The sequence below is a fragment of the Anomaloglossus baeobatrachus genome, chromosome 4 (genome assembly GCF_048569485.1).
Source record: "Anomaloglossus baeobatrachus isolate aAnoBae1 chromosome 4, aAnoBae1.hap1, whole genome shotgun sequence".
In the NCBI taxonomy this organism is placed as follows: Eukaryota; Metazoa; Chordata; class Amphibia; order Anura; family Aromobatidae; genus Anomaloglossus; species Anomaloglossus baeobatrachus.
The window spans coordinates 417,937,599-417,959,803 of NC_134356.1; the positions used below are offsets into that span (position 1 = coordinate 417,937,599).

Here is a 22,205-nt window from a genome sequence, read left to right on the forward strand (position 1 = left end):
TATCAAGTGAAAATTGCAGTTACCCATAAAGCTTAGCCTGTGGCTGATCTTCACAGGATTACTAAATAGCAGTGACATGGGATTCCAACCAGTCACCCGGATGCCATGGTAACCCATTGGTACATACGATCACATCACAGGAGGTCAATGGGAGCAACTGCGCAATTTAAATACCACTATCAGTGATTGACAGTGGCATTTAAATGTTTAACAACCGCGGCCGAAGCGCAGATCTGGCCACTACTGTTAGATATATACAGTATATCTGCTATGTAATATATCCTGCATCAACCTAGTTGAGCCATATGCATGCATGGGCAGCCCCGCATTTATGTACATATACTTGATATTGTGCTATGAGGTTAAGGAGAAACTTTACCCCTTAGACACCTTTCCCAGTTAAAACCCTCTCACCCAGCTAACCAGTCTCCTACTTTGTACTCGAATCAAAAAAGAACCCTAAAACAGCTGTCCAAAAATGTACATTTTGGTTAAGCTTTATATCCTTAGTTATATGTTAAGATTCATTAAGGCAGGGGTGGGGAACCTTTTTACCACAGAGGGGCCATTTGGAATTTTCTACGAACCTTCGGGGGCCGCACAAAATTATCAACTTGAAAACTATCCTGCTATATTTGGCCAAACAATTAATTAACTCACCCTTACTGTGGTGGCTTGAGCTGCTTCTCTTTGATGCGGCTGTGATGTTTGGTGATATTGATCATGTTGTTTCTCACAACTGCTTTTCCAGGTTTGTCTCGGTCTGGAGAAGCTGGGGGCATAGACATTACAGGAGACACTTGGGCGCATAAATTACAGGAGACGCTGGGGAGCACACATCATAGGAGATGCTGGGGCGCATAAATTATAGGAGACGCTGGGGGTACACACATCACAGGAGAGGCTGGGGGTACACACATCACAGGAGAGGGTGAGGGCATATACATCACAGGAGGGGAATATACATTACAGGAGAGACTGGGGCATATACATCACTGTTGGGCACGGATACCACAGGGGGGCACGGACCGCACTGATGGCGGCAAGGACATCACTGGGGAAACATAGACATCACCTAGGGAGCACAGACAGCAATGGGGGTGCACGGACAACAGTGGCAAGTACATAGCTTCTGGGGGATGACACACAGCACTGGGGGGTGGCACACAGAACTGGGGAGTACAGAGCACTCAGGAGCACGGACAGCACTAGGGGGACACAGACAAGACTGGGGACACAGACAACACTGACCGTGGCATGGACAGCACTGGTGGCGGCACAGACAGCATAGACAGGATTAGGTGGTGCAGACAGCAGATGGGGGGCACGGACAGGACTGGGAGTCACAGACAGTACTGGGGGATCATAGACATCATCAGGGGGCATAGACAGCACTAGGTCGGCACGAACAGCACTAGGGGGGCCCGGAAAACAGTGAGGGTTACACAGCACTGAGGGGGCACACAGCACTTGGGGCTGCCACACAGCACTGAGGGGGGCACACACACTACTAAGGGGTATATAGTGCTGGGAGTTGCCACACAGCACTGGGGGATGGCACACACACTACTCAGGGTACACAGCACTGGGGGCTGACACACAGCACTCGGTGATGGCACACACACAGCACTGGGGCCTGGCACACAGCACTAGGGGCTGGCACACACACTACTCGGGGGTAAACAGAAGTGGGGGCTGGCATACAGCACTGGGAGCTGACAAACAGCACTGGGAGCTGGCACATAGCACTACTCAGGGGTACACAGCACTGGGGGCTAGCACACAGAACTGGGGGCTGACACACAGCACTGGGGGCTGACACACAGCACTGGGAGCTGGCACACAGCACTGGGGGCTGACACACAGCACTGGGGGCTGACACACAGCACTACTCGGGGGTACAGAGCACTTAGTGCTGGCACACAGCACTGGGACCTGGCACACAGCACTGGGACCAAACACACAGCACTGGGAGCTGGCACACAGCACTCAGAGCTGACACACAGCACTTGGAGCTGGCACACAGCACTGGGAGATGGCACAAACACTACTAGGGGTACACAGCACTTGGTTGCGGCCTCACAGCACGGGGGGGGGAGTCAATCACAGGTCCAGGAGACATATGCAATATGGAGGCCGGTAAGCTGCTGCTCCTCTTGTTCTTCTATGGACGGGAGGGCAACTCGTGCTGCTTATCCCGCCCACAAGGTAAGACCTGAGCAGCGCAAGGACCTCATGGTATGTGCACGCAGTAGCGTGCGCGTCCTCGCATCACTATTAGGATTTAAAGGGCTCGCAGCCGGTAAGACCGCGGCTGCCGCCCCAGAACTGCGGTCCCAGGGAATGTTCCCAGGGGCCGCAGGAAAAGTCATTGCGGGCCGCAAACAGCCCGCGAGCCGGAGGTTCTCCACCCCTGCATTAAATGGTCAATACTTATAAGATTACCATGTCCAATAGGTGGCACTAGAGACCATGCTCTCTTCCTCTTTAAAATGGCTACTTGTATATTCCTATGTCTAGGTGACAAAAAATAAAGCATATCACTAAATGCTCTTAACAGCAACTATAAGCAAAATAGTGGCCCCATAATCATATACAGAAAATGGAATTTACAAAAATCCAAATAAAAACAAATTAGGAATAAAAGGATGGTTCACTATCTACTTTGAATTATTAAATCAAATACAATATATGTGATAGAATTAATTTAATATTATTGGAGAATATAAACGGGAAAAAGGATCCATGTATAAAATTATACATTTAAAGGGTCCATTAAAATATAGAACTTTTCTGTAATGAGAGGCATAAAATAGTGTGGATGAAGCCTTAGAATAAGCTTAATACATGATTAAAAAGTATTTTTCAATAATAAAAGGCATTCCTTATTCCACAGAATAGGGAATAACTTACTGATTGCTGGAGCCTGACCCAGAAATGGTGTTTTGAAAGACCATATGAATGGAGAGGAGTAGTAGTGAGCGAGCACTAAAATACTCGAGTGCTGGTTACTGAAATCAAGCAGGTCAGATGCTTGGACGGGCTCTATTTAAGTAATGAGTATAATGGAAATGAATGGGGAACTCAAGCATTTTTCCAGAAGGGGGGCAGGAAAATCGCTGAAATAGATGGAAACAGAGCTGAAATGGAATGAGAACAGCATGGGGAAAACACCTGGATGCATCTCTGACTCGCAGGTCGCTGCTGGGAACTAAATAAATATTTTTTTTTAAAATGACATTGGGTTCCCCCCATTTTTGAGAACCAGCAAAGGTAAAGCATACAGGTTTGGGCTGATATTAGGCTGGGAAAGTTCACGGTTATTTGGCCTTCCACAGCCTTAAAATACCAGCCCGCAGCCACCCCAGAATTAGCACATCACATTATATGCGCCAATTCTGGGGCTTTGAGTGGTTCTTTTTGATTGCCCTGGTGAGGTAGCAATCAGAGAAAAAATAATTTCAGGTTGATGTCAGCTGTGTAATGTCAGCTGACGTTAAGCACAAGGGTTAGTAAATGGAGAGGACTCTATCAGACAACTCCATTACTAACCCAGTAAATGAAAAAAAAAAACCACAAATAGTTTACTTGAATAAAGATTCCCCCACACTATCGCTTGTTCACCAATTTATTACCAAAAATGTTCCTACAAAGCGCAGTAATAGTCCACGTTACCCAAATGCAGCTCTGGCGACTGAATAGCAGTAAAGTACAGTAAAGTAGTGATGAGCATTGTCATCACTACCCAGTGTCTGTGAATATCTGTACTTTGCTGCTATTCCAAGTTGCTGGAGCTCCATTGATGGATCATGGACTATGAGGAACATTTTTGACAATAAATTGGTGAATGAGAGATAGTGTGGGGGAGTCTTTATTCAATTAATCATTTTTTTTCCTTTGCATGTGTGTTTTTGTTTTTTAGATTACAGGATTTGTAATGGGGGTGTCTGATAGACACTTCTCCATTATTAAGCCCTTGGCTTGATGCCAGCTGACATTACATAGTTGACATTAACCCCAAAAATTATTATCCCGAATGCCACCGCACCAGGACAATCGGGAATAGCCGGGCAAAGCACCAAAATTGGCACATCTAATGGATGCGCCACATCTGGGGAGGCTGCAGACTGATATTTATATTTCTGTTTCCTGAACACCGGATTCTCTATTTAATCGTCTCTTATATCCCTTGGGGAGCACTACACATAGGGACTTTGTCCATATGCCCTGCCACCTTTCAGGTATGTACATTATACATTCATGCATGTTTCTGTTGGGTCCTTTTGGTGTTAGATCTTTTCTTGGGGCTTGCCTTACATATTAATATGTTCCTGACTTAGAAACATTTGTTTACACATTCTTTTCTTTTTCAGACTCTTTCACCATTACCTGATTCCCATTCACTTCAGTGACCTGCGTTAATAGGTATTATGTCTCAGATTCTTATCAATTACTAGGTCTATGTTGTTTTCATGTTTTTGTTTTATCTTGTCTATTCCTGGAGGATACCATGTTATTGAGTTATAATAGGTTTGTCATAACAATATGCATTTATTACAGCTATATCACTTGTTTATATACTAATGCTTTGGTTTATATGAAATATGGAATATTTCCTATTGTAATAATAATTTTTTCATTTATTGTTTTATGTATATACAGACCTTGAAAAAGGCCAATCAGCTGAAACTTTGGTCCATGTTGAATGCAATTGGTCTACGAAAATGTATTAAAAGTAATGTGGAATAGCAAGAACGTTTTCATTTTTGCCTACTATGCACTTTAATTAGTTATTATTCATGATATTTTCGGGCTGGGTAATTGCCAATATCCATGGACCTTCCCAGCATGATAGTAACTTGGCTAGTTATCAAAAATAGGAGGGACTCCATGGTGTTTTTCTGGATTCATGTATTTATTTGTTAGGTTAAAGAAATCTAAAAGTACCCTTTAGTGCCACATAAAAGGCACTAAAGGGTTGGAGTGTACAAATTCTGCTGTAGTCTAAGCTGCCCCTCATACATCATTCTCCCTGCACTGCTTCCAGGGGACAGTGTGCCGGGCATCGCATCGTCAGATCCTATATAAGACCCGATGACTCGATGCAGTTGGCCAATCACAGTAATGCCAATAGCCAACATGGCTACAGCATTACTATGTATGGCAGACAATCCCTGCATGTTTATTCGATGCCTAAAGGCCATGAAACATGCTGGTCGGGGACTCGAGGATGACACTCGAGCCCCCGCAATACTTGGCCAAGTAATAACACCCCAATGCTAGATTGAGTATAGAGCACACTCGCTCATCACTAGAGGGGATTTCTTCAAGCATGCACACCTCTTGCTCAATCATTATTTATGTGACAGGTGGAAAAAGCTCAGCGCTGGACACACTGGACCTTTGTTCTATTAAAACGGGGCTCTACAGAGGTCACTGGGTCCCAGTGATGAAAGCCTCCACAATCAGTAAGCTATTCCCTATTATGTGGATATGGAATAACCTTCAACCTTGGAAAAACATTGTTTATGGAAGAATGAAATGTTGACAGTACAGAAGTAAAAAATACAAAAGAAATAACATACAATAAACCACATAAATCTGTGGCCTACACAAGGTTGATTGCTTCTCTTTTAGGCAGTGCTTTTGGAAAAGAATGATTCTTGGTCAGTGCAACCTACCGTTTGCAAAAGGCAGATGTTTTCCCGTAGAGACCCAATACATCCACAAAATGTAATAAGGAACATTAAAACGCCAACCGCTATAAGGAGTAATGCAGGGTCCACAGCAAGACATGCCATAGCCGCCTCTGTTGAGGATTCACAATCACAGTATTAGAATAAAAGCATATTCAGTTTTAAGAATTAGTGATCCAAAGTACAGATGTAAATCAAATCAACTTTAATAACACAATAGAACAGAATCTGAACTTGTGGGATTTGGCAATCTATTCCTGGAGGAATAAGTAGACAGCCCCGTAGAGTCACTGCAGAAATATATGTTTAGCCTGGAAAATCTATGTTAAATTCCTTTATTTTTAATTATATTCTAACAATACCTATGTAAACCTATATTTATAATAGCGTTAGCTAATAGGAATTAAATAATTTAAAGCCTAAATAACATACTGATAGGGAATTTACTTTGTCACCCCCAATGGGGACAGTTGTGATCACTTCTGTAAAGCGCTGTGGAATTAATAGCGCTATATAAGTGAGTAAAATAAATAAAAATAATAAAATAAATGCATTGGAGGCACAATCACTGTTAGGAGCTTTACAATCAATACAGATATTTGTCTTGGGTAAACATGGCTTAGCTGCATTGGTTTTAATACCTATATAACAGTACCCAGTGCACAACACGTAAACAATAAAACCTACTTGATTGTGTGTGCATAGAAACAAGTGTCATCATCAGTCATATGAGTAATTGCTACTCGATGTAAGCCTGCCCAATGCAAAGCTTTCAGGAATGCCATAGATGGGCAAACATTATGGTGGCTGCCAGGGACAGCTAACTCTTCCCTGATGATAGCTGTGTTTGAAAATGGTCCCCATACACATTGAATTAAAGTAGTATGAACCTACCAACTTCAGCGGAACCAGTTGTCCATCTGATATATATTAGGGCTTCCTAACTCTCCCTTCAACAAATGATGTCAGGGAAGATACAAATCGAGCAGATGAAATTTAAATCCTTTTGTTTCCACATGATATAAGCTTCTACCACTACGAAAAGTGTCTGGTAGTGGCTCTCCCCTCTCCCCATTGAGAACACATGCTCACGATCAGGATTACTAGGCGTTCTGGAGGCAGCATATTTTTACTGCGTCCGCTGCGTTCTCCCACGCAAGAGACTTAAGGCCGCTTTACACGCTGCGATATCGCTAACTATTTATCATCGGGGTCACGGTGTTTGTGACGCACATCCAGCGTCGTTAGTGACATTGCAGTGTGTGACATGTACGAGCAACCTTCAACGATCACAAAAGTGGTAAAAATCGTTGGTTTTGGAGAGGTCGTCCAAACACCAAATATCGTTGTCTGGTGAGTAACAAGGTTGTTTTTCATTCCTGCGGCAGCACACATCGCTGTGTGTGACATCGTAGGAACGAGGAAACTCACCGTACCTGCGTCCCGTCGGCAATGAGGAAGGAAGGAGGTGGGCGGGATGTTCGACCCGCTCATCTTCGCCCCTCCTCTACTATTGGGCGGCCGCTTAGTGACGTCGCTATGACTCCGAACATACCACCCCCTTAGAAAGGAGGCGGTTCGCCGGTCACAGCGACGTCGCTAGGCAGGTAAGTATGTGTGATGGGTCCGAGCGATGTTGTGTGCCACGGGCAGCGATTTGCCCATGACGCACAACCAACGGGGGCGGGTACGCACACTAGCGATATCGATACCGATATCGCAGCGTGTAAAGTACCCTTTAAGCATGTCTGCAGGAGAAATTGACATGCTGTGAATAGGAAACGGAGATCAGTTTACATAGTGTTAAAAAAAAAAAAAAGCAGAGCGGGCATGGAATTTCTCTAAATCTCATCCACTGTGCTTTTTCCTATACAACGCAGCGTTTTGGATGCTTAGAAAAAAAACATGCTGTGTCCAAAACAATGCCAACACTGATCGTGTACACTCAGTCATCCAGGGTGTGGGGAAGTCAGGACAGATACCTCTCAATCTCTATGCAACATGTGAGGCCAGCCTAATTTTGTTCACTCACTTTTAATATAGGTTTTGCTCTGATAGCTAGTCACTATAAATGCTCATGCAGCCATTCGTGGTACAGTATACAGTAAATCAGCACTGGTCAATAGTCTAACTATTTTCTCATCTACTAGAGTACAAGTATTCTTCAAATTAAGTTTGGAAATAAGGCAGAGCACATAATGAGCTTTAGTTACATAGTTACTAAGGTTGAAAAAAGACCTAGGTCCATCTAGTTCAACCTTCCTCCACCAGTTCTACATTTGGTCACTAAGTCATTTATAACCAACAATGTTGTGTGTACTGAGGAAATTATCCAGCCCTTTTTTAAAAGCTGTTATAGTATCTGCCATTACTACCTCTTGTGGTAGGGCATTCCACAGTCTGACTGCTATAACTGTAAAGAACCCTTTCCTATTTAGCTGTCGGAATCGCTTTTCTTCCACTCGCAGTGAGTGCCCCCTGGTCCTTAATATTGTCTTTGGAAGAAATAAGTCATGTGCCAGTCGTTTATATTGACCACACATGTATTTATACATATAAGTGAGATCTCCTCTGAGATGTCTTTTTTCTAAGCTAAACATATCTAACTTTTTCAACCTGTCATCATATGGGAGGCCTTCCATTCCTTGTAGTAGTCTAGTTGCCTGTCTTTGAACTGACTCTATCTTATAAATGTCCTTTTTAAAAACTTACCAGCATGTTTCATTAGCCGCGCATAGACTCCTATAGCCACCATCACCATGGATATGACCTGAAAATACATAAATGAAATAGATTAATTAAATATACTTCCTCACAGCCAGTACTACAGGAATAGTCATTTCCACTACAAGAAGCTCCAAAAAAGTATACGTGGAGTGATGTTTGTTTTGTTTCACCATATTATCATGTGAGAAACAGTGTCTATGCAGTCTGAGCCTTTAATGATAACAGACTATGGTCTCCTTTCACAGTCACATTAAATGAAAGTAGGCCCCACCGTTTTTAGTGAGCCCAGCCACCATCTGATTTGTATGAGGGCCTCCCAACAGTTGATGTCAAGGAAAATAAGGTAGGTGAATGTGAAGCACTCCCTTGAAAATTTTTAGCTTTCTAATACATTGCAGTCATTATATTATACAGCACTGTGTACTTACAATTGCTCATTTTGCCTTTCTACCCATTTAATTCTTCTCTTTTCTATTCGGTCTACAAAACATGATTACAAGCAGTCTAGCGGAATCCTACTAAGCTCTATGTAGATACAGGAAATGTTTTGTCCTTGCACGAGTCATACCCATCTTCAACTCCTGACCCAGTTGCTCAGCTCCTCCCCCCTGCCAGGAATTTTACACATATGACTCATGAAGGGAAAAGAGACTCCTGTTTCAAGGAAGAGCTCAGAAGGATTTAGCTAGTCAGTTTTTTTTTAACACGTTATGTCATAGACTTAATGGAAAAGAAAAGTGCTGGGTTGAAGGGCAAAATGAGGAATTATAAGTACACAGTGCTGTATAATATGATGACTGAAAAGTAATCAAAAGGTACATATTTAGATGCAAGTATCTCTTTAAATAAAGACACACAGTATATTCTATGCCATTTGACATCACCCTGTATCTGAAGAGTATGACTATAGTCAATATGAGAGCCAGGCAGTCTTGACCTGGAACACTCATAAGTTATATGGATACCGAAAATGTATTGGATTATCCTAATTGGTGTAGTATATTATAACTGAACCATATCATCGAGGTCTGAAATCGAAATATCCCTCATGATGATACGGTTCACTTATAATACACTACACCAATTAGGATAATCCAATACATTTTCGGTCTGGCCGGTTGGCACTCTGGGAATACACAGAGCACGTTTATTATAGTTTGAATTAGTGGTGTCCAATTGGACACTATAGGTGACGTTTTAATAATTAATATTTAATAAAAGTTATATTTTAAATGAAAACTCTATTTAAATTATACGGTGAAACATTGCTGATTTTGGAGCGTTAACTATTTTTGTTACTTTGATCACTAATAGGGATGAGCGAATGTATTCGCCACTATTCGGTATCCGACGGATAATGGGGTATTCGAGGAATTCGCTATCCGACGGCTAATATGGTATTCGCTCCGATACTTTCATTTTCATTTCTGGACTTCTTGCCGCCTTTTTCCAGCCAATGAACACATCTGATGTTGCTTGCTCTCACAGTAACACCGCAGCCATCTTTGTTGTGGTGTTACTGTGATTGGCTTGGCCGCACGACGTTATAGGGGCTACATAAGCCAGCGGCCATTATGGTCAATTGGTCTCTCCCTCTCTCTTTCTTACTCACCGATCACGGACGCGGCGCTGCACGGCTGTCACACTGTGGTGGGTTCTCCAGCTTTTGAAAATGCTGGCCGCACATTATTCCATCTCGAAATCCCTGCTTCACCCGCCCACTGGCACCTATGATTGGTTGCAGTCAGACACGCCCCCACACTGAGTGACAGCTGTCTTACCGCAACCAGTCACAGCCGCCGGTGGGCGGGTCTATATCGTGTAGTAAAATAAATAAATAATGTAAAACAACGACGTGCGGTCCCCCCCCTAATGATACCCAGCCGAGGTAAGCACACAGCAGCAGACCAGTTTTCTCAGGCTGGGGAGGAAGAGGGCCATGGTTAAGGCCCCCCCTCTCGCAGCCGAGAATATCAGCCTGCTGCTGCCCCGAGAATGTCGCATCCATTAGATGCGACAGTCCCGGCGTGTCACCGGCCCTTTCTGATTGCTGTGATGCGGTGGCAATCAGGGTAATAAGGAGTTAATAGCAGCTTATAGCTGCCACTAAGTCCAAGATTAGTAAAGGCAGCGTCTATGACACACCATCACTAATCTGTAAGTAAAGTAAATAAACACACACCTAAAAGTCCTTTATTTGAAATAAAACACCAAAAATCCCCTCTGTCACCACTTTATTAACCCCCCAAATATCCAGGTCCGGCGTAATCCACACCGATTCAGCGACGTCTGTGAGCGAGTGCTCAATGCAGCCTCATTCTGTGAACGATGCTGCAGAGGTAACTCCAGGTCATTTTTCACGGTCGGTGATGTCAACACATTACCGCACGTGAGAACTTCAGTGCTGCCGTAAAGCACAACTCAGAGTGACGTCATTGACCGGCAGTGACCCTGCGAGAACTCAGATCCAAGCTCCCGCAGGGTCACTGCTCCATCACACATACTGTTTTGGGGGGGGACACATACATCACAAATAAAGGCTGTAATATCATCTATCCATCTATCTATCCATCTATCTATCTATTATCTATCCATCTATCTATCTATTATCTATCTATCCCTCTATCTGTCTATCTATCTTTTATCTATCTATCCCTCTATCCACTATCTATCCATCCATCTATCCATTATCTATCTATCCATTATCTATCTATCTATCTATCTATCTATCCATCCATCTATCTATCCATCTATCCATTATCTATCTATCCATCCATGTATCCATTATCTATCCATTTATCCATCCATCTATCTATCCCTCTATCCATTATCTATCTATCCATCTATCTATCCATCTATCCATCCATCTATCCATCCATCAATCTATCCATCTATCCATTATCTATCTATCCATCCATCTATCCATTATCTATCTATTTATCCATCCATCTATCCCTCTATCTATCCCTCTATCTATCCCTCTATCTATCCATCTATCTATCTATCCATCCATCTATCCATTATCTATCTATTTATCCATCCATCTATCTATCCCTCTATCTATCCATTATCTATCCCTCTCACTATCCATGATATATCTATATATCTATCCATTTATCCATTATCTATCTATCCATCCATCTATCCATCCATCTATCCCTCTAACTATCCATCTATCTATCTATCCATCTATCTACCTATCCATCTATCTATCAGATAGATAGATGGATAGATAGATAGAGGGACAGATAGATAGATAGATGGATAGATAGATAAATAGATAGCTACAGGGATAGATAGATGGATAGATGGATAATAGATAGACAGATAGATAATGGATAGCTAGAGGGATAGATTGATGGATAGATAGATGGTTAGATAATGGATAGATAGAGGGATAGATAGATAATAATTTGGAGGACCCCCAGGCTCTTTTTTACAATTATTTATAAATAAATAATAAAATGGGGTTACCCCAAATTGGTTCACCAGCCAAAGTAAAGTGGACAGCTGTGGTCTGGTATTCTCAGGGTGGGACGGTCCATAGTTATTGGCCCTTCCCAGCCTAAAAATAGCAGGCCGCAGCCGCCCCAGAAGTGGCGCATCCATTAGATGCACCAATCCTGGCGATTCGCCCCAGCTCATCCTGTGCCCTGGTGGCAAACGGGGTAATAAATGGGGTTGATACCAGATGTGTAATGTCACCTGACATCAAGCCCAGCAGTTGGTGATATCATGGCATCTATCAGATACCGAACATTACCGACTGTCAGTAATAAAAGTAGAAAAAAAAAATAGACGACAGAAAAAAAAATGTATTTGAAAAAACACTCCCCAAAACATTCCCTCTTTCACCAATTTATTGTAAAGAAAAAAAAATCCTTGTAATCCACTTTGGAAGTCCCACGACGACTCTGGACCTCCTAGAATATGGGAGGCACGCTCAGGGAACGTGTCCCCCATTTTCTAGGAGTGCAGACAGTCCATGTGAGGAGTGTGGGTGCAAAGAATCTGCATCTACCCTCCCCGGCTCACAGCAGCCGAGTGCGTGCAGCCAGCGCAGCTCCACAGGCGTTCTCATTGAACACAGGAAGCTGAGCTGACAGCCGTGTTCTGCGCATGCGCCCAGCGTTTATTGTGAAGGAGGAGGGACGCGGGGGATAAACACTGCAAAAAGGTAAAAATACCGGGGGAAAACCGGGGTAGGGGTATGGGGCGTGACTTAGCTGGACCCGGGGAGGTGTTTTCTGTCGCATGTGTCATGGCACATGTGACAGAAATCAGAGGAAGAGGGTGAATGCAGGCGGTGCTTTAGTGTGCGTCCTGTCATCTTGGATGAATCGGAAGGGGGCAGAAATGCAGTGAAGCACCTTCTACAGGCTGTGCCCATACTGTTTCTGCCTTTTCCCATCGCCTCTTCCTCAGTCACCACAGCTCACTGACGGGTCCAACTTATTATTCTGGTTTCCCATAGACTTGCATTGGGGGAATATTCGAGAATACTCGAATAGCGAATAATAGGGTATTCGATCATCCCTAATCACTAACTGTGATCTTGTATCTGAGTTTTGTTTTTTCTGTGTCTGTCTTTATCTGTGTTACCATCACAATCCTGCCCCTTTTTTTGCTGGGGGGTGTAATGAGGGAACAGTTTAGTTCTGGTCAGGAGAATAGTAAGACATGGGACTTCGGCATATCCCCCATCAGGTGTAATCTGGAGGTTAGGGGTAGACTACAGTCCCCTGGGCGTGAGGGACAGTATAGGAGCCCCTTGTCCCTTATTATGAAATCCTTGAATAATTTATTCTTGCATTACCATTTGGTGTATGCCATCTGGGCTCAGTGATTTGTCTATTTTAATATTTTTAAAGGTGACGTATTTCCTGCTGGGCTAAGCAGGTGCTATTTATTGTAACGTGTCTGAGGTAGTCTGCTGAAATGCCACCCTCCCAAATGTCACAGTGGCTTTCCACTGAATCATCAAAAATGAACTGCTCATGGCTAGCCGATCGTTAAATTGCCACGTTTTCTGCAAACCCATACGGCCACTAACAATGCAAAAGCTATTAGCAATTACATTTAAATGATTCAGCAGAAAGCCGTTGTGACATTTAGGAAGTGTCTTTTCAGCAGAAGCACCTCAGATGTGTGCTATACGAGTGCCAATCAAAATGTATGAGCATAGCTTGACACATTTAAAAGAGTATTATTAAATTATTAAATAGCATTACCGTAATTAGTTAGATAGCATGAAAATAAGAAAGTTTGCATTTGACTTGCTTTTTCTATAAGCTGTTATTCTCCATGAGAGCTTTTAGCTTTCATAGTGTACAGCTGGTTTCCATGTAGTTTGGCCACTAGTGCCTGCTCAGACAATATGCAGTAGTTACATTCCGGAAGAGGAGATAATGGGAACCTGTCTAATTAAAGCACGGCCAGAATGTATAAAACACAGACTGTATGATTTTAACAATTCATGTTTGACTTTTAATGACTGCTGTTTCAAAGAACAACATTTAAAAACATTAAAGGCCCTAAATACACATGTAGCGAGAGACTCATCACTTAAGGTGAGAAGCCACTAGGGACCTGTCTTTTCGACTAATCAAATGTGTGGCTTGCTCCATGGCTGGCTTTTAAAGTATGTTTTATTCTGAAACACTGCAGAGTTAGTGTCAAACATACATGGCTGAAATCATGGAACCAGTGTTTGCTACATGCTGCTTGTTGATCGGGCAGCATGTATCAGCTGTCAGGTTCCCTTTAACTCCTAAAATCTTAGTCAGCGTTGTCCAACCCATTGATTTCTCTATATTAGTTAGCTGCTCACCTCCATCCCCCTCCTCAGCTCCTGACAAGCTGGTGTTATAAAGCTTGCTTATGAATCCTGTAGTGTAGAATCACAATTCTAGCACCCAGCATCACTGCTCTCACTGTCTGGAGCTGTGTGCTTGTTCAAATGCACTGCTATTTCTATATGCAAGCATGGTGATAGCACTGTAGATGCAAACTCAGAACAAATCACTGATAGGTGAATGTGTTACAGCAGAGCTTGTACTGAGCTTTATAGTTCTATTAATACTATGGTTTATTTATCAGAGCTGTCACTCAAGGAGGAATGCACATCCTCAGAAACCAGGAAGTGAGGAGACATATCTCTGAGTTATGCGGGCGTCACACGAGACGATCTATTGTGCGATGCATCGTCGGGGGACACGGTTTTTGTGACGCACATCTGGCATCGTTTGCGGCGTCATCCCGTGTGATACCTACGAGCGACGCAAAACGTTTGCAAATCGTGTGCAAATCGTTTATCTATCACACATCGCTCATTTTTAAAAAATCGTTTATTTTTCTTTCAGCTGGTTGTTCCTCGTACCCGGGGCAGCACACATCGCTCAGTGTGACACACCGGGAACAATGAACACAGCTTACCTGCGTCCCGCGGCACCGGCCGGCAATGCGGAAGGAAGGAGGTGGTCGGGATGTTTACGTCCCGCTCATCTCCGCCCCTCCACTTCTATTGGCCGGCCGCTGTGTGACGTCGCTGTGACGCCGAACGTCCCTCCCCCTTCAGGAAGAGGATGTTCGCCGCCGACAGCGAGGTCGCTCAGCAGGTAAGTACGTGTTACGGCGGTTTAACGACTTTGTGCGACACGGGCAGCGATTTGCCCGTGACGCACAAACGACGGGGGCGGGTACGATCGCTCGTGCGATCGCACGATAGATCGTACCGTGTGACGCCCGCATTACTCAAAACAAAACTTGAGAATACCCCTTTAATATAGATTGTTGTGCAGATTACATGGACTTAGCAATGCATCAATCGCACCAAAGCACCAGCTAAGCTGCAAATCATTAACCAGGAGTTGTGATTTGGGGATGCATGTTTGCATACCTTGGCATACTTCCAAAATTTGATACAATCCTCTGTAACTACTAAAGTTAATAATCATTCAGCCCATGTACACAAATGTGTCTGCATGAATTTTTTTAGCACATTCAGTACATTGCAGATTTGTTAATGTCATCCTCTTCTAATACAACTGCAGTTTTCTAGTCCTTTTGGAAGGTGGCTCCACTGTATTAATACCTGTGACATTGAGCAGGGTCATTATCTACTATGCTTAGTCAAATAGTTATTTATAACTGGAAGGTGGCCCGATTCTAACGCATCGGGTATTCTAGAATTTGTGTAGTTAATGTATGATTTTTGTTTTATATATATATATATATATATATATATATATATATAGGTGTTGTGTGTAGTTGCCAAGGGTTTGTGTAGGGCACTGTAAATGTTCTCGGTGTTGTCTGGGTGTGGCGGTGTGTTAGAGCGGTGTTATTTGTGTGTTGCGTTGTGCGTGGTGTTGTTTCTGGAGCGCTGTGTGTCTGCAGTGTTGTGTGTGTGTGGTGCTGTGTGTGTTGCGGCTTTCTTATTTGCATACTTCCCAGGGGGCAATGCTCTAGAATCACTGCGTTGAGAAACACGTGATGGTGTCTCCGCAGTGGATATGTTGATCTCCCTAAGGTCAACAATGCTTGCTTAAGTAGTCTTTTACTAGGCATTGCCCCCACTAGCCAGATTCCTACTCCACACTGATGAGGGGCAAATACCCCGAAACGGCTGTCTGTGGATGGATACCATGTTTGGTATAGGTGGTCTCCTTGACTGGAGACTGCCCTTCCCGTGGTTGTTCCTTCCCGGTGAAAGATCTGGCTAGTTTACTGCCAGCGTTGAGAAACATGTGATGGTGTCTCCGCGGCTTTCTTATTTGCATACTTCCCAGGGGGCAATGCTCTAGAATCACTGCGTTGAGAAACACGTGATGGTGTCTCCGCAGTGGATATGTTGATCTCCCTAAGGTCAACAATGCTTGCTTAAGTATATATATATATATATATATATAGATATAAAATATTACCGTGAAGTATTTTAACTCTTGGCAACTTGTTTTCATGAGTGGCAGCACCAAAGCATGACTTTGTGATTATCCATTGCCATTAGTGATAGCACTAGTAATTATAGGCAGGAGACTTACGGTATATTGTAATCAAAATGTCTTATTAAAGTGGCCGATTTATGGCAGACAACTTGTTTTAGATTAAGGCTAACCATTGCAGGTCTTAAGGGCGCTTTACACGCAGCGACATCGCTAGCGATGTCGCTACCGAAAGCGCCCGCCCCCATCGTTTGTGCGTCACGGGCAAATCGCTGCTCGTGGAGGATAAAATCGGTAGTGTGCGTCACACGTACTTACCTTCCTAGCGACATCACTGTGGGAGACGAACAACCTCTTTTTTAAGGGGGAGGTTCGTGCGCCGTCACAGCGACATCATACAGCGGCCCACCAATAGAAGCAGAGGGGCGGAGACCAGCCGCATTAACGACACGCCCACCTTGTTGCTGGAGGACGCAGGTACGGTGTTGTTCCTCGGTCCGGGGTGTCACACATAGCGATGTGTGCTGCCTCAGGAACGACAAACAACCTGCGTCCAGCACCAGCAACGACATTTGGGAAAGGAACGACGTGTCAACGATCAACGATTAGGTGAGTATTTTTGATCGTTAGCGATCGCTCGTTGGTGTCACACGCAACGGCGTCGCTAACGAGGCCGGATGTGCGTCACAAATTCCGTGACCCCAACGATATCTCGTTAGCGATGTCCTTGCGTGTGAAGCAGCCTTTAGTCTCAGCAGCCACTGATGCAAAACAACTATTTTTGAAAGGGGTGAGGACCCGCTCTATGATGTTTATATGTAATTATACGATGTTTGTACTGCCTTTTAAGGCTACGTTCCCATGATCAGTATTTGTTGGGTTTTTAGCGCTGCAGAATTTCTGCACTATAGTTTACTTGCGTTTTTGTGTGCAATTTTTTAACATGTATTCTTTTGTGCTTTTGAAGCTGCGTTTTCTGTCTCATTTTTGTGTCATGCTTCAAATTTTTGCCATCTAATGAAAGTCTATGGGGAAACTCAGGGTACACACAAGAGAAATTGATATGTTGCAGATTTGAAAAAGCGCAAAAAAGAAACATTGTGGACATGAGATTTCTACAAATCGTATCTACTTTTACTTGAACTGTAAAACGTTACGTTTTTGATGCAGTGAAAATACACAGCATTAAAATGGGGTAACTCGTTGTGGGCATGTACACTAAAGGGGTATTCTCAAGTGCTCTATTGAGCAGCTCAAAGGCTATGTAATCTCCTTCCTTCCTGATATTTGGCAGTGTGGGCACTCTTCCTTGAGTGACAGTTCTAGTGAGTAGCAGAGCAGTATTATTTCATAGTTTTTAAGTTTCAAGATAGCCTTACAGCAAGTCCATCAAGCTCATCCTATAGCTTAACATGTTGATCCAGAGGAAGGCAAAAACCCCATAGGACAGACAATAAGCTCCAAATTAGGTAAAAAAAAATCCCGACTCCACATATGGCAATCAGATTATTTGCTTGGATCAACACCCAATCACAGAATCTAGTGCACATAACTGGAAATATTATATTTTTCAAGAAATGCATCTAGACCTTTCTTAAATTTTAGTAATGGATCAACCATTACAACAACAGAGAGTTCCATAGTCTCACTGCTCTTTACAGTAAAGAATGTGCATCTGGGATTATAATTAAACCTTCTTTCCTGTAGACATAGTGGATGCCCCTTTGTCTCCACTGCAGGCCTAGGTGTAAAGATCATTAGAAAGGTCTCTGTAAGCTCCCCTCATATATTTGTACATTACTATGGTTATTAGTATAACTATAAGGGTACCTTCACACTTAGCGATGCAGCAGCGATCCGACCAGCGATCTGACCGGGTCAGGATCGCTGCTGCATCGCTACATGGTCGCTGGTGAGCTGTCAAACAGGCAGATCTCACCAGCGACCAGTGAACAGCCTCCAGCCAGCAGCGACGTGCAAGCGACGCTGCGCTTGCACGGAGCCGCCGTCTGGAAGCTGCGGAGACTGGTAACTAAGGTAAACATCGGGTATGGTTACCCGATGTTTACATTAGTTACCAGCGCTGTGTGCAGAGAGCAGGGAGCCGCGCACACTGAGCGCTGGCTCCTTGCTCTCCTAGCTGCATTACACATCGGGTTAATTAACCCGATGTGTAATGCAGCTACATGTGCAGAGAGCAGGGAGCCGCGCACACTGCTTAGCGCTGGCTCCTTGCTCTCCTAGCTGCTGGACACATCGGGTTAATTAACCTGATGTGTACAGCAGCTACATGTACAGAGAGCCGGAGCCGGCAGCACAGGCAGCGTGAGAGCTGCAGAGGCTCGTAACTAAGGTAAATATCGGGTAACCACCTTGGTTACCCGATGTTTATCTTGGATACAGCTTACCTCAGCTGTCAGACGCCGGCTCCTGCTCCCTGCTCGCTTCATTTGTCGCTCTCTCGCTGTCACACACAGCGATCTGTGTGTCACAGCGGGAGAGCGGCTTTGAAGAAAACGAACCAGGGCTGTGTGTAACGAGCAGCGATCTCGCAGCAGGGGCCAGATCGCTGCTCAGTGTCACACACAGCGAGATCGCTAATGAGGTCACTGCTGCGTCACAAAAAGCGTGACTCAGCAGCGATCTCGGCAGCGAGCTCGCTGTGTGTGAAGCACCACTTAAGCTCAGCACAAGAAGATCTGCACACATTCAGCTATCAGAGGTTTGTTCTGGAGTGTACACTTCTATCACTGTATTTACATATAGAGATAAGAAGGCATTTGAATATGCACACAGCTTGGGACAGCAAGAGACCTGATTAGGAAACCTACTCAGTGAGAAGCCGATGCTGCAGAGTTTGCAAGATTTATAACACCAAAATCATCCTTACCCCCACGAGACGAGATCTTGCATGAAGCCTCAGACCAAGTAAAATTGACAGTCATTTTGAACAACTGTGGGCGGCATGGATAGACAAATCAGGGTTGGCGTCCAGAGAACGGGCTAGAACTGATTGATATGATACAAGGTTTTATAGTTTGGAGATATTTAAATTAGGATTAGTGGGATTTTAAATAGGGAGTAGAATTAGGATAGCAAAGCTCTGTTATTAACCTAAAATGGTTAAGTCTTGTTTTCTGTTTGGTACTGGAAGTCATGTAATTACGTTTTCGGATTTAGGATTTTTAGTTTTTTAGGATTTAGTATGTGTGAGATGGAAGGCCACAGTGCTGTTCATGTCAGATATTACAACAGAAGAACAGCAAAATGATACTTTAGGATTAGATGATCTTGTTGAAGCGGCTTCAAAACATCAAAACACTTTCATATTCATCACATGCGCTGTGTTGTGCACACGCTGCAGCTGGCAATAAGGGATAGTCTGCAAGAGGGACCCCGGTTTCACACATCCGTCTTTTTACCGGTTTGGCGGATGCGGCGCACTCCAGTACAGTGTATACAGTACAGTGGCAGCACGACAAACGACGGTCACATGCTTTCATGTGACCGGAGCATGTGACCCGGAAGTTGTGGCGCTGCCACTGTACTGTATCGTACTCTACTGGCGTGCGCCCCATCCGCCAAACCGTCGAAAAGCCGGATGTGTGAAACTGGGCGGATATGTTGGAAATCTGATTGGAAAAGTTAGGAAGTTGGTAATTGCCGCCAGAACCCCTAAAATTGATTCCATCTTGAAGAGACGTGCTGGGAAAGGGGCAATTGTTGATCAAGCCACTCAGTGAGGCAGCACTTATTCAATGACTGAGCGATTGCTTGAACTAAAATCGTTTCTTATAGATATGGTAAACCCTCAAGTAACCTTAAATGAAGGTCAATGGACAGAAGTGGCTGAATTGAAGGAATTGCTTAATCACCCATTTACCGTGACAAGAAAATTACAAACTGAGGATTTAACTCCTGGCGTTTTCATAAGGGAGAGGAAGAACTTGCTATTTTGCCTGTCCCAAAGAGGAGATTTAATCGCAGATGGAATTTCTGCTTCAATGAAATGGAAAGAGACACAGCTATTGGAAAATAAAATTCTTCTGGCAGCTGTTTATGTGGACCCATGTCATCGTATACTGCTTGATGATCAACAGCTTACTAAAGGAAAAGAAGCTTTGAGTGAGGTAGCAGTTAGGATGAGCAGCTACAGGACTGCCAGGCGCAAGAGGACTTGGGCCTGACAGTGCTACTGCTGCCATATCTTCATCCTCATCAGATGAGGAGTTGAACTTTGACAAGTATTTGGATGATATGGAGCAGCAAAGTGTTGCCACACGGAAAAAGATTTCACTCCGTCTCCTATAGCAGCAGATTGACCAGATATCAGTAAAATTTTTCACTTGCTCTAAAAGAAATAGAAAAATTCAATCGTTCATCAAAACTGACTGCATGAGGCAATTCCTTCATACCCGGAAATTGTTAGAGATGTTGCCCATGTGGTTACGGCTTTGCCTCCAACCCAAGTTAGTGTAGAGAAGTTGTTCTCTAGCCTTAAAATTATTAGGTCAGATTTGAGGTCAACTATGAAGGAGGATCTGATGGAGGCAATTCTATTTCTTAGAACAAATTCATAGACTGCACAAATGTTATTTAGTATGTTTTTGTTGAAAACTGTTTTTTGCCACTTACATAGTGTATTACATAGTGTTATATATAACACTATGTAATACACTATGTAAGTGGCAAAAAACAGTTTTCAACAAAAACATACTAAATAATAACATTTAGTATATTGCTTATATTTAAGTGAAAAATTTATTGTAGTACAATGTGAACATCAGACATTTAATCATTCTTATGATACAATAATCAAGATAGTTAGAACATAACATATATTTACTGGAATACAACTTTAGAACACAAAACACTATAATAAATTGTAAATATGTAATATATATATATATATATATATATATATATATATATATATATATATATATTATACATGCACACACAAGATATAATTGTAATCTACTGTATATTACATATAAAAACCTTGGGCTCAGTAGTGAAGAAAATCCAAGAGACACAGTCCAATAAATTCAACCATGATCTACGGGATTATCAACAGAAATCAATTTATTTTTGAAGAAAACCCTTGATGGATAATCCTGGTACATCTATAACTTCGGGTTCTTCAATAAGTGATGTATCCGACTCTAATCTATCATCACTATCTATGAGATCTGGACGTAAGGTCTATAGAGAGCCTGCACCCTACTCTTCAAGGAACCGAAACTATAAGCTGTTCGACCGCCCAAGTGGCAATAGTAACAAGGTAATAAACTTAAGTAACCATCAATTATCCTCAGTGGATCTAGCTCTGCTGGAGAAGGGATTAACCTTTTCTCCGGCATCTAAATTTGATCGATTCACTGTTATTAAGGACCTCAATATATTTGCCCGGTCCATGATTTTCAGGAGACACTTTTATGACGCTAATATTGACATCCTCTTCCCCACAGAAGAGGAACAAATAGCACTTCGAGAACTTGAAGAACTTGCGATCGAGCATGATTCTACAGAATGAGGTAAGATACCTCCCTCCATTCGTCCTAAATCCAAGAAATTCCCCCAGCTTTCTTCTTGCACAAGTGTGGATCTATTTGTCCAGGTAGTAAGTAATGAATTGGAAAAAATTCCTACTTCTATTATTAATGACAATTTGTCTGGGCGTGAACGTGCAAGGTTAAGGGAGCTGCGTTCTCTGCCCGACATAGTGCTGAAGCCCGCGGATAAAGGCGGAAATATTGTTATTTGGCCAAAGACAATGTATGAAAAGGAAGTATTCAAGCAGCTTAACAACTGTACTTGTTATAGAAAAATAACCTTT

The 22,205-nt window shown here is 43.2% G+C and overlaps 1 protein-coding gene across 5 annotated transcripts in view; it reads right to left on the reverse strand.

Annotated features, from left to right (window-relative positions):
* Positions 1-22,205, reverse strand: part of TSPAN33 (tetraspanin 33) — a 171,740-nt gene that overhangs the window by 104,426 nt on the left and 45,109 nt on the right. For all 5 annotated transcript variants that reach the window (XM_075345375.1, XM_075345373.1, XM_075345371.1 and 2 more), the window contains 2 exons: positions 8,409-8,466; positions 5,682-5,809 (listed from right to left, as the gene is read on the reverse strand). In XM_075345375.1, the coding sequence (XP_075201490.1) occupies positions 5,682-5,809; positions 8,409-8,466 (186 nt within the window). The remainder of the gene's footprint in view (positions 1-5,681; positions 5,810-8,408; positions 8,467-22,205) is intronic.